The sequence below is a fragment of the Natrix helvetica genome (assembly GCF_964273705.1).
Source record: "Natrix helvetica genome assembly, chromosome: 6".
NCBI lineage: Eukaryota > Metazoa > Chordata > Lepidosauria > Squamata > Natricidae > Natrix > Natrix helvetica.
The window spans coordinates 21,132,486-21,146,308 of record NC_138553.1 but is presented as its reverse complement, the minus strand read 5'-3'; the positions used below and the strand labels follow the sequence as shown (position 1 = coordinate 21,146,308).

The 13,823-nt window shown below is 40.4% G+C and overlaps 1 protein-coding gene across 4 annotated transcripts in view; it reads right to left on the bottom strand.

Moving 5' to 3' along the window:
- The window catches only part of SLC37A3 (solute carrier family 37 member 3), a 44,433-nt gene extending 30,610 nt beyond the window's left edge, over positions 1-13,823 (bottom strand). Inside the window, exons 1-5 of one of the 4 annotated variants that reach the window (XM_081958343.1) lie at positions 13,616-13,823; positions 8,681-8,861; positions 7,638-7,752; positions 4,272-4,364; positions 849-932 (exon numbers count right to left, since the gene is read on the bottom strand). In XM_081958343.1, coding sequence (XP_081814469.1) covers positions 849-932; positions 4,272-4,364; positions 7,638-7,752; positions 8,681-8,775 — 387 coding nt within the window. In that variant the 5' untranslated portion in view covers positions 8,776-8,861; positions 13,616-13,823. Of the gene's footprint in view, positions 1-848; positions 933-4,271; positions 4,365-7,637; positions 7,753-8,680; positions 8,862-9,252; positions 9,768-12,413; positions 12,687-13,317; positions 13,398-13,615 lie in introns of those variants that run through there. The other 3 variants (XM_081958342.1, XM_081958344.1, XM_081958345.1) reach the window with 3 other exon arrangements.

Here is a 13,823-nt window from a genome sequence, read left to right as displayed (position 1 = left end):
TACTTCGAAAATTACAGTATTTTATGAAAGACTAAACAAATAACTCCAGTGGGGAGAAGAGGCTGCGGGCCGCTTGAAATTTGAAAAAGGGCCACATTTGGCCCCCGGGCCGCACTTTGGACATGCCTGCTCTATATTATTTATAGGCTACAAGTTAAGATCTATCTGGGCACCTTGAAATGATATTAGCTCGTCACAGGAAATAGCTATTCAGAATTCTGGGGATAGGCGCCAAATGTTTTCTGAGAATGTAAGGCAGAAGGGAAAATCATCCATAATTTAAATAAGGCCTGGCTTAAAAGAAGGAATTTCACTCAGATGGTACTCACTAATAACTTAGGCATTGAAAAACAACATCTCTAATTACTACAGCAAGAAAACTTCTTTTAGTAATTTTTTTTTCTACGTCTGTTACCAAACAGAAAACTGCATTTTTCCAAGCACAAGCTTCAGCTGATCTAGAATAGAATGTACAGAACTGGCACATTGGTAATTTTTTAAAAAATGAAAATTACCCTGTACGATAACAGCTATAATTGGAGTAAAATGGTTTCAGCAACAAGTATCCTATTTCCGGTTTTTGCTCTGAAGAATATTTTAAGAAGCTGAAATCTCAAGATTATTGTATCAAATTAATGAATCATTTGGCTATAAAACACAATCTCCAGCACAGATACATCAAAATGTTCAGTCCATGCATTCTTTTATAAAGCTGAAGATCCTACTGAGTTTCTTGAATGCAATATCTTCATTTACTTAGAAGTGATTTCTGAGAAAATGTTACAGATGTTCAAAGTCAACTACTACCCAGGACAGCATATTTTCCCAAATTTGATTTTCCAACTTACCACTAAGGCAGAGGAGCACATCCCAAAGGCCAGAACCCAGCGCATGTTCAAGCGATCCCCAATAATACCACTAACAAAGAGCCCCTAAAATAATAATAATAAAAATTGTTATTCAGTAAGAATCAGCTGAAGAAAGCTGTGATAGTCAATAAAACGATTATTCTTTTTAAGGTTATCATCATCATCATCATCTTTTAATGACCCCATAATCCCTTTAAGGGTGGAGTCTGGGCATCTAAATGGAACTAGCAGAGTGTTTTAATGGCCAGATGCTCTTCCTGTCGCCAATGAGGAGGTTCAGCAGATATACTCTCATTGTGCCCAGAGAGAGGAATATCTGCCTCTACCAGTGACGTGCGGTGAGGTTTATGACTGGTGAGGCACTGACACAGTGCTGGGTTTCAAATATTTTTAGACTTGTGGACTTCAACTCCCAGAATTCCACAGCCAGGCATGCTCAGTTCCAATTTAAAGCGACAGCATTTGTTTTTCTCCTTTGCTCCTTCTTTCTTTTTCTTTTTCTTCTCCTTCCCCTCCTTCCTCCCTCTCTCCCTTCCTCCCCCTCTCTCAACACACACACACACACACACACAGAGAGAAGTTGGATTGGACTATCTCTCCTACCCCTTCCCTCTCTCACTCACTCTCAAATAAACCCCCCCACACACAAAAGGTGGATTGGATATCTTTTCCAGTGGCTTGAAAGCAGCTCCTCTGCCATCCCCCCCCCCCCCATTCCCCTGCTGCCTTTCCCAAACACCTCCACCATTGCAAATGCAGCCTGCTGTCTGGGTGGGAAATGCCTGGAACACAATAAAGCCCACCCACCACCTGCTGCTGGCAGGCTGGGGTGAGAGGAGAGGCAGAGAAGCTGGAGGGGAGCCGAGCCGAGCCTTCCAAAAGAAAGAGGCTGGGGGGGAAGTGTGTGTACTACAGCATGGCTCTTTGCCTGGCTTCCTGCCTACTCCTGTGGTCTCCTCAGTGCTCGCTTGTGCTCTCCCTCCCCAAGTGTAGTTTGATTGCAGGTGGAGCCACGTTGCCTTTTCAAACTTGTAATCAGTGAAGCTGGGCTAGATTTTTATATAGTTTTATCCAGCTGTGTGTGTGAGAGAGAGAAATGAATGGGGGCCTGGGGAGGAAGTCACTACACTTGGGGAGGGAGAGCACCAGTGAGGTTAAGCAGAGTCATCCACGGTGAGGCAGCAACTAGCTCAGCTTTTTCCTTTTACTTTTTTTTTCATGATGAGAGTGGTGAGGCTGTGCCTCACCTGCCTCACCTGACTGCACGTCACTGGCCTCTACCTAGGATCAAACTCACCATCTCCTGACTGTGAAGCGAGAGCTCCACCTCTAGGCCAACACACCACTCCTATTCTTTTATATTTGTCATAAAGTCATACAATTCAGATGAGGCTAATTTCAAGCCCTGTAAAATCAATAACTAAACTATGCAATATCTTATCTGCCATTGAGCAAATATTAGAAGGCAGTACTGCTGGCTACTTCAGCCTGCAGTTCAATCCTCATTGGCTCGAGGTTGACTCAGCCTTCCATCCTTCCAAGGTCAGGAAAATGAGGACCCAGATTGTTGGGGGGCTGATTCTGTAAACCGCTTAGAGAGGGCTGTAAAAGCACTATGAAGCGGTATATAAGTCTAAGTGCTAAGTGCTATCTTATCAGGTGAATCCAGGGCTTCCTGTTGTTTCACCCCACATGCAGCCCTTGGCAAAACATTTTCAGGCTTTGGAGTCAAAGGCATAGAGCCCACTTTGAAGTATTTTGCAACCTCATCTGCCTCTTGGAGGTATCACGACCAAAATTAAACTCTGAGGAAGTTGCTCTGAAGAACTCAGATGTAATAAAATGTGAATCCACCTTGAAGTAATCTACCAGGCCACAACAGCCCCATTAAAAGTTAACTCTGTACTGTAAAGCCGTATATAAGTCTAAGTGCTATTGCTATTGCAATGACACAGATCCCGTCATCTCTGAGAGAAGGGTGCTAAAATCTGAGAGAAAAAACAGCAAAAAAAGAAATGCTCAGGGAACAACTTTTCACATTTCTTGTGTTCTGAGAACATGATCACCAGCACAAAACAAATTGAAAATACCTCAATACTCTAAAATATTTGGCAGGGTGTGTGTGTGTGTGTGTGTGTGAGAGAGAGAGAGAGAAAGAGAGAAAGAGAGAGAGAGAGAGAGACAGAGACAGAGACAGAGACAGAGAGAGAAGCATGCTTTAATATATGATTTTGCCCACTTGAAAGATGCATTAATATTTTACACAGGAAAATGAGAACATTCAAAAATTACTGTTCCTGTCTAGACTACCATAGATTTTTCCAAACAGATGCCTGTCAAAAGTAAGGGGTCTGTCCCCTTGGCAGCAAATGATGGAATTGTAACCAATTTGGTGTATGGTTTAGTTGTTGGATTGAACAAGTGAGACATATCTTCAAATCCATGTTCAGTTGTGAAAACTTGCTGGGACTGTTATTGTGGGAACAGTAGGAGGAGAGTGAGCACTGAGTATGCTTCCTTGAGTTCCTGAATAAAAAATAGGATATAAACTAGCGAATAACTAAGCTCATCTAGAAGGAATGGATCAGGAAAGGCTGCTGCAGGCAGCCTGGCAATTGCTGCTTTCTTTTTCATGTCTGTTTTTTTTTTTTTTTTGGCACAGAGTAAGTAATCAATACTGTACCCTTTTTGTTATACTCAAAAACTGTGCAATATTAACTAGATTTTGGCTGGATGCACACATAAAATGGTTTCTTTGGCTCTGGCATATTGTGTGATGGAAATCTAACAAATGCACAAATCATGGTTTGTAGCTTAATGTGTGAAAGCTAATCCATTGCAGTTTATTGAGCAAACTATGATGAAACAGCCTGGTGTTTAACACCACGAGCTAATAAGAGACAATGGATATAGCAGGATCTAATTTGGATCATTCACCAGGACTAGAAGTTTAGCCCTATCAGCTTTTGGACACGTATATTTGCTTTCATTTGTGACAATAACTATAGCTTGCCAATAAAGTTAGCATGGAATCTTTGCTCAGCAGTTGAAAGCATACAAAAGATCCCATTCTCAATTATTTCTTTGTAAAGCTAAGAAAGACTTAAGAGAGTCCTGTAATTATAGGCAAGCTGTAATCCAACTCCCGTCAATTCTAGCAATGCAAGATCTTCTAGGCTGAACTCCAGCTGCCATAAATTCTAGTGTCTAATAGTGAAGGGTGATGGAGGCTGCTGTGGAAAAACACCTGGAGAGCTTGGTAGATGATACTGAGCTTCATAAATCAATGCTAATCTACACCAAGTCATCCTGTAAAATTATATGCTATGTTGAATCTAATGGATTTAATCTCCCTCTTTCTTCAAAATTCAGGAACTGTTCAAAGAAGGAGAATTTGCTCACCACAGCATAAGAAAACAGGAAGATGGTGTCCAATGTTCCTAGGAATAATGTAGCTTCTTCAGCATTAGGAAATAGATGACTGCTGTTCCAAAGCTACAAAGAAAAGTCAGATTACTATAAAATGAGATGGCAATTATGTAGCAATTATGTAGCTAATACAACATAGCCCCATAAATATTAAACAACACCCCACTTAATCTATTTAGTCCTTAGATTCCAGCCACGGTTATTTCCGAAGCCATGTAATCCAAATCCCCATACTAAAGGCTAGGAGATAAAGTATTAAATTTATCATCCCACTCAAGCTATTTAAGGCACACAGAAACACAGCAATTCTGACTGATGATATTCATAGTAATTTCTGGTAAAACTGAATTTTTAAAAAGATCCCTCTCTAGTTTCACTTCTACAAAAAAAGAGAAAGATTTCCAGTTTCTGAGACAGAGAAGTTCCTTCGGTAAGAACTACGTCTGGCTGGGTTTCTGTAGAAAGTATCTCAGGTGTATCCAGTGGTGGGATTCAGCCAGTTTGCACCACTTCGGGAGACATTTCCTGGAAGTGGGGGATATGCCGTTCGAGGTCTGGACTGATCATAAAAACCTCGAAGCTCTCAAAGCCCATCAAAGACTATCCCCAAAACAAGTTCGCTGGGCACAATACTTCCAAAGGTTCCAATTCGAACTGAAACACATCCCTGCAGGGAAGAACTTGTTGGTGGATGCTTTGTCGAGAAAATCGCAGTACGACAGTACGAAGGAAGAAGTGGTTCACCCCATCCTTTCTTCCTCCTGCCAAAAGGCGGCCCAAGTCACCACCCAAAGTCAGGATAAGCTGACGACAGCGATGAAATCAACATTCCCGGCAGACCCGTGCTTCAACAATAACAAGAACATCCCATGGTTCCGAGCAACGTTTGATGGGACCCCAGATAAACTGGCTTTCTTCCTGAATCCAGTCTGGGCGTACTAATGAAACAGCATAATAGAATAGAATATTAGTGTGGCAGGCCAAAGATCCTAAAAGGAACCGGCTGCAGGCCTGACAAACCGGTTGTGAACTTTCTGAGCAATTTGGTGAACCGGTTGTTGGACTACATCATTAGGGCAGAAAACCAGTTGTTAAATTATTTGAATCCCACCACTGGTGGTGTCCAATTAAAGATCGTCATTAACTAATTTGTTAGACAGAACTTCACCAGAACGTGACCATTTCTCGTGAATAAATCAGGCTTTGTTACAAAGTGAAAAGAAGGAAGCCTCAAAACACTGAAACTGGAATATTTAATTTACAATGCATAGATGCTTCCTTTAATTCTCACAGGACAACCTCTTAATCAGGGAACATAGCAGCTTGCCCTGCTACTTCTTGTTAATGGAAAACGCCAGTGTTTACAGAGTAAAGAACACTCCTAGAAAGCCTATCACTAGAAAAAGAACACATCACACAATTCCCTTTCCTCCTGGTTTGCCGAAGCTTATCTATACTTAACCTATCCAGCATCAATCCTCAGTAAATATTTAATGGAGACAAGGTTACCTCTGAACACCTGTCTATATATATATAAACAACCCGGCATGATACTGATTTAACGAAACTGGATTTCGAAAGCCAGTTCTTCACATTAGAGATGTGAGAATTAATGACTTTCCAGATCCTGCTGCACTACAATTCCTAGAAGCCCCAGATTCTTTTAAAAAACCCCAGAGATTCCTTCTCCTGCTTTTGATTTCTGTTCCCTTGAGCCAATCTAGAAATTTGCAGGTAGCATGTGTCTAGAATATAGATAAGACCAAGAAATGAGCTACACATTAAGAGAACAGAATCATGCAAGTCTACTTATGCTTTACCTCAATGTTTCTCAACCTTGGCTACATGAAGATGGAAGGCGGGAGGGACTTCAACTCCCAGAATCCTGGCTGGAGAATTCTGGGGGGTTGAAGTCCACCTATATTCAACTGGCCAAGGTTAAAAAACACAGGTTTACCTCTTCCTAATATAAATTAAAGAGGGATTTGCCTGGGTTTTTTGCATTCCTCCTTCACCGTTTGTGCTTAAACAAAGTTTCCCTCCTTGTTATTATATTAATGCATCTTCCTCTCTCTCCATCAAGGCCATCCTCCTTTCTTTCTACATCATGGATCTGGAAGGGGATGTCTTTTCTTTCCAGCAGACCCTTCTTCTAAACCCCACAACTATACAGTGAACTACCATAATTCTGACTGAATGTTGTGGCACTTCTACTCTGTCCAATTGAAGAATTTATCAAAGCGTCTTGCCTTCACTAAATTTTACAAAATTATAGGAGATAATTTGAATTATCCAAAGCTCAAGATGACTAAATTCATTGAAACCCTCTAAAATCCTGCAAGCACAAGGATAGGTAGGCAATTATATGGTCCTATGTGCAAGACGTTTTTAACCAAAAAAAATCCCCTTTTAAAATAGTACAAAATACTAGACATAAAGTGGGATGTAATGTGAAAACCAGGAAAAATATGAGAATAACCTCCTAATCTTTGAATTTTAATTTGATTCATTTTTACTTACAAGTTTTAACTTGTTTTAACTATTTTATGCTTTTCTTCATGTATTTATATGTTTTTTAATGTTGCAAACCACTCAGTCGCTTAGGTGGAATGGGCAATATAGAAATTTAATAAATACATAAACAACAATGGTAGCTGTAAATAAGCTACATACTAGGCTTTATTTAAATTATATCGTACAGGTAGTCCTCAAGTTATGACCACAATTGAGCCCAAAACTTCTGTTGCCAAATGAGACATTTGTTGTGTCCTCAGTGAACAATCACTAATTACCATAACTCCTCACTGTATTTCTTCAATGCAGAGGCAGGCAAATCCTTCCCTTTGCAAAACCTACAGAATCCTCCTCAGTCCTTGAGACTTGTGGCAGCTGCTCTTTAGTGATCTACGAACATCTCAATAGCAAAACTCTGGAATCTATTCTGAAGCTCCAGAGTATAACAGTATAAGACTTCTTTTTCATAACATTAGGGTTTCATATCATATTACATGTCTCTATCATATCACTTCTTGATGCCTAATTTAAGATTCCTCTTCTTTCCTAAATAGAGGTTTAGCTTCTGCCTCTTCATGTCCAAGATAGTCTGCGCATATAAGGAAAGATAATTCTTGCCATCTCCAAATAACCTTGCAGGTCCTAAGGTCAATTCCTTTGACCTCAATATTACTCTGATGAAAGAGAAACAATTTTAAAAGAGTCTTGCTTCCTTGATATCCCTCACTAAACTCTTGTTGGCTTGCTTGTTCTGTAGGCCAACCCTCTGGGCAGATGCTAACTTGTGCTAGGCTTTGAAAAATCAGTAAACGTCAACACCCTTACCTCATATGGTTGAAGAATGAAGGCAGAGTCATTAAAGCTAGAGGGGGTCCATTGGCTGGAGATGCTGACCTTGACATTGCTAAAGGTCTTTCGGGAGGCATGGAGAAGAGAGTAGCTAGGAATTGTAAAAAGAAAAATTACAAAAAAAGAAAGAAAAATTAAATATATATTATTACCTCAAGTATACAAGGAGTCAGACCTCTTGTAGATTTGAGGTAATATATGTTTAGTTTTAATTCTTGCATCTAGCAAGGAGAACGTTGGTTATGAGTAAGAATGTCAGTGAATCAAATAGACCCGGCGGGAGGCAAATGATGTTACAATTGTGTTCTAAATTGTATTTTAGTTTATGCTATCATTGCGCATTGTGAATTACCTAATTGCCACAGGACTGTCTTATGTCTAAACATATTTACCCATGCAGTAGGGCTATATCATTATTACCCTTTTCATCTTTTCTACTATCTTCTCCTACTGGTAACTTACTATTATATTACTTTGTTGTTTGCATGTACACTGAGATCTTACGCACCGGTGATAAATTCCTTGTGTGTCCAATTACGCTTGGTCAATAAAATATTCTAATCTAATAAAGTATTCTAATCATAGCGCAGTGTGAATTTTCTTCTTTATGGTCTCTGCTGAATGGCATTGCCTATCTTATTAATATAGCCCATGCCAGAAATACTTTAATAAGAAACTGCCATTGACATTCGCTATGCTGTTGGGACTAATAGATATTACGGTATGATGGACATTCAAAAAAGGGCCTGAGGGATCAGACCAAATGCCTATCTAAATCCAGCATCCTCTTTTCCTCAGCAACCTATTGCTATGGATAGTTATAGCTGGTAGACCTATCTTTCATGGATTAAAAAATGGGTGAGATACAACTATAGTTGATGAGAAGTTTGTAGGTAACATTTGTTCTGCATTGACATATTGATTCTACCACACAAAAGGAAGCTTTCAGTGCTCTACTTTCATCCAGGTTGCTCAAGAATTCAGATGAATCCCATGCAGGTTCAACTACAGCCACCTACCTGAAGAAAGTGAGGAGGAACACAGCAACATGATGATGTGTGAACTGTGACACAAGGCTTTTGTTAGTAGATTTCCTCCTCTGGTTAAGAGGCATAGCTCCCTTCCAGGTTTCCCTAATTTCTTCTCCCAGCTTTCTTTGCCCCCCAAGGCTGGAATGTAAATTATGTCATTTCTCTTCACCTTTTAAAAATAAAATAAAAGCAAAATTAAGGTCAAAGAATATTGAAACAGAGGCAGCAACAGCAAAGTATAAACATTTTAAGTCCTACTTTTCAGAAAATGTATTCAATCACCTATATGTGCACGTATAATATCCTATGTCAATTGAAATATCAGGGAAATAATGTTTCACATTTCCTGACAAAGCAGAATGAAGTTTAATAAGGAATGCTTAGATGTCTGTATTACTGGAGACGCATTTGGGGAACCGGTACATTAACTCACATGGTTTGGGTTTGTTTTACTACTGCTAATATTAGATTGAAGTTCATAAAAAACATTGACATGAGTTTGCAGCAAATGCTATTGATCAAACATACACAATCCCCTATAAAATGTTATACTTGCTTACCTCTTATCTTTTTGGAGGGACTAAAAATGCAAAATTCTTACAGTGGCTTAAAAGTTCTTGAACAAAGGTACTTGTTTCCTTTTAGTTTTTTGAGTTTGTGTGTGTGTGTGTGGAGGGAAATTAACACTGCTAAGAGCCAAAATGCGGGAGACTTTAATCTCCCCAAACGGAAAAGAGTCCCATATTCTCAGCTCTGCTGTCTCTAGGACAGGGGTGTCAAATCTATGGCCCGCTATCAGGATACCTCACACGGGGGCCATGACCTGTTTAGCGAAGCGGGAAAAAGTTGCAATACATCACGTGACGATAATGTGTCAACACGAGTTTGACACCCCTGTGAACACATAATAAAGTAAAGGGTCCCCTCACACATATGTGCTAGTCGTTCCTGACTCTAGGGGTCTGTACTCATCTCCATTTCAAAGCTGAAGAGCCAGCACTATCCGAAGATGTCTACGTGGTCATATGGTCGGCATGACTAAACACCAAAGGCACACGGAACACTGTTACCTTCCCACCAAAAGTGGTCCCTATTCTTCTACTTGCATTTTTACGTGCTTTCGAACTGCTAGGTTGGCAGAAGCTGGGACAAGGGAACTGCTAGGGATTCGAACCGCCGAACTGCCAACCTTTCTGATTGACAAGCTCAGCCACCGAGCCACCACGTCCTTCTAGATCACATACACCCTGCTTATAGATTATAAATTGCTCAGATCTTCTTGCTTAGTCGTATCCTGACTGTCACACCTCCAAAAACCTTTCCTGAACAAGTAGTGATTGCACTTGGAACCTTCTACATATGAAGTCTGTGTTCTAGAAGGAAGCTTTGACCTCTCCCCTTATGTACATAATGCTAGTTTTGCATCATAACTATGATTATGGTCCATGAAATAAAGGGATGAGCCTCCCTCTCAACTTTACAGTATTCACTCAGTTGGTCATCTACAGAGAATAAAAGAAGCACTTAGCTGCTAGATGTTGTTCACTTCTTCAAGCGTAGCACATTAATTAGCGCATACTGCTATGTTTTCCAGGTTACAGTATATGTGTCTCTTGTTACAGGTTTCAGTAACTGCATGAAACCCGATCATTTCTAAGACAGGAATTCACTATTGGAGAACTCTGAAGGGTCTGCTAAGACTTGCTAAATACTCTGGAGGTAAGAGTAGATAAACACCTAAGGAGCGGCAATATGCTGACTATTATTCTTCCTATGGTTTATCAGTACTTATCTTATCTATCCTTTAATTCCCTAGGAACCAGGAGGGGGAAGGGGCAAAGGAAATTAACTGCTAAGTAGAAAGATAAGATAAAAGATAAACAGCAGTCTACAGATAGAGAGGGTCCTTCCTCTTATATGCATACTTTAATTGGTAAATTCCAGTTGTTTATGAATAGGAAGTCTTTGGACATCTCAACCAGGGTAGCAGAACTGTTGTCACATGATATAAATCATCAGTAGCAACTCTCTTTCCAAGGTTACACATTCACATGTGCATAATGCACATTTGCATTATGCAAATGCAAGAGAAGTGGAGCAAGATTCTCTGGTGGCAATTCTTCCTATAACTGTACATTCGGCATTAAAAAAATGATCCAAACTCTATTCCCTGAAAACGTGAAAGTTTTAAATTCTCATTGGCATACATGTGATTTTCCTTTATCAACAATTGGGACCCTCAACTCAATTGTTAAGTGCAACAGTCACTAAGTGAAACTGTGACTGTGTCTTATGATTTCATTTCAGCTTTCCTTTGCTTTACAGACCTAAGAAGTTCATGTATGTGAGGACTGGTCATAAAATTACTTTTATATTACTTTTAACTTTTTCATCACTGTTTTAATTGCAAAAAGTCACCATACAAGATGATTGCTAAATAAGGACTATCTGTGTTACATTTGCCATCTTTTTTTTTAGAATTCTAGAGAATAAGATGTAATCAAGGAAGTATGCAATCCAAGGAATTTATCTGGTATGGTAACAAATCAGTATTCCTTCAGCATGTCCCTTCCCTTCTTTAAAAAGAATAGAAAGCCACATTGTACCTTATGCTTGTAAAGATAGCCTGACATTATGTATGTTGGGGTGTTTGCATACATTAAATTATTATTAGATCTTAACCTAGCATATATAATGCTCCCTGATCCATATATTTCCTGACAACCACCATGAGATTGAAGGCGAGAGAGGGGCGAAATAAAGGAAACCTTAAAACAGGGGTCTTCAATCTTGGCAATTTAAGACTTGTGGATTTCAATTCCCAGAATTCTGAGAATTCTCCCAGAACTCTGGGAGTTGAAGTCCACAAGTCTTAAAAGTTGTCAAGGTTGGAGACCCCTGCCTTAGAGGACCTCAAAAGTAAATGATTGGCACTTGATCTGATTAATACTCAGGTTGAAGACTATCACAAAATCCCAAGGCTACAAAAGTTAGACTGGAAAGTTTCTTTAAAAAACCACCGGAGTAGCAAAACATTTTCAAATATTTGCCAAGAAATGTATAAGGGCATGTCTTGTTAGTGAGAAAGAAAACCATTAATATTCAATTGAAGTTAACATTTTGGATGGTAGCTTCTATCACAAATTTCTATATTCTGTACTGCCCACTTTACCATTAGAACTAATTTAATCATGTACTATGAGAATTTTCAACAGATAGCATCAATTACATGGTCACTTCTGACATTTTCTGATTAAGTACCATGTAACTAAGGAACAAAAAACCATTGGTTATAGAGATATTTTTGTGTCCAGTTATTGAGAGGACTATATTTTTGCAGCATATAAAGCCCACAATAATTATCTGTAAAAAGGTGCTATGTACAACATCCCTTATCCAATTGATCAACACACTCTATTGCAGTGTATAATTCCATAGTCCAAGAACAAAAGAGAGAGAGAGAGAGAGAGAGAGAGAAAATTATCAGAATCTCTTAAACAGATCAATGTATTGCAGGTACAAAGACTGTTAATTCCAGGAATTCTCAGTCACAACCATATTCCCAAAGGAATTCCAAAAAAGGACAGAAAGGTACTTTCCAGTTTGAGAAGTGTATGATTTCTAAATGGATTTATGTTATGAACCCCATTAGTAATCATTCCACTGTTTTCAATATCATATTTTCACATTACCTCCTCTTTAGGTTTAGAATAAAACTAACCTCGAGATTCTTCCAAACAAACATTCGAAATCTTGACTTGATATGGATTTATAATTATACCTTGCTTTGGGAGCAGTTTTGATTTAGCCTCAAGCACTGTTAACCCAGATGTTGATAAAGCATAAACAAATGAGCTCTAAAATCATAGGGGTGGATGGGGAAAACAAATCCGTCCTGGATCATCAGCAAGTGATGAAATTAGGATTGCATCCACAGGGAAGATAAAACAAATAATAAATTCCTGGCTACAATTTTAAATTAATCTGATGCAGATCATTTGGAGAAGGCATTCTGTATGAATGTGTATAAAAAGAAAATTCCCAGGGTATGTATGTAGGTATGTATGTAGGTATTTATGTATGTATGTATATAAAAAGAAAATCCCCAGGGTTTTAAACCACGCATGTATGTATATGTGTGCATATTCAAATATAGAAAAAGAAAATCCCCAAGGTTTTAAACCACGCATGCACACCCACATACACGCATTAAAAGAAAGAAGTTAAGGTATGCAGTGAGCCCTTGATAAAAGGTTTTGCAACGACGGGGGAAGATGTCCCTAGTTCAACTGCTACGTGGCAGAAAGTTGCCGTTCAGGGCACCGCTGTCACAGACAACAGCAGAAAGCGCAAGTCGCGGAATCAGCGGGCGAATCCCGGAGGCAACGGGCCATCCCTGAAAGAAGTAAGCGGGACGGCAGCATGAGAGCCGACTTGGCATGCCAACACTGCAAAAACCCAACCCGGTTAACACGGTGTCGCTCCTCGCGCTCCGATCGACCCATCCGTCACGGAGCAGCCGCGCCTCATCCCACGCCGACCAAGCCGCCCCGCGTTCCCCCTCCGGCGCCTTAATTACACCCCCCCCCTCCCCTCCACGGAACCTCCACGTAAACACCGCTCACCTGTCCGCATTTCCAAGGCAACTTCCTGGAAGTCACATGACCAGCGCCTCTTCCGAGCTCGCGCTCCGCTTCTCCTTCCCTCCCCCCACCCCGTTTCGCCTCCCTTCCTCGTGGTGCACTCTGGGAATTGCAGTCCCCTGGAATTCTCGAATGCACCTCCGAACTAGCCCTGCCCCGGAGTACCGAAAGAAGAGGTTAAGAACGGGCTGGAAATGGAACTCGCAGCTTTCGGTGGCGCGACCGACTGACCGGTTGGGGGCCCATACGGCTCTGCCTGCTTATTCGAGAGGGACCCTACCGAGCAATGGGTTGTTCTTTGCTTCTGAGTACACGTGAATACGATCGGGCTGCTTTCAGACTTGCAGTCGACTGAGTTGCCTTGCCAAGTTAACTCGGGCGATGACTTGACTACTGCTGACTTCCAGTTTGTGCTGGCTTTCCTTCGAGTCCCCGCAGTTTTCTCGGCAAGATTTCATAAGTGGTTTGCCACGTCCTCCTTGCTATGG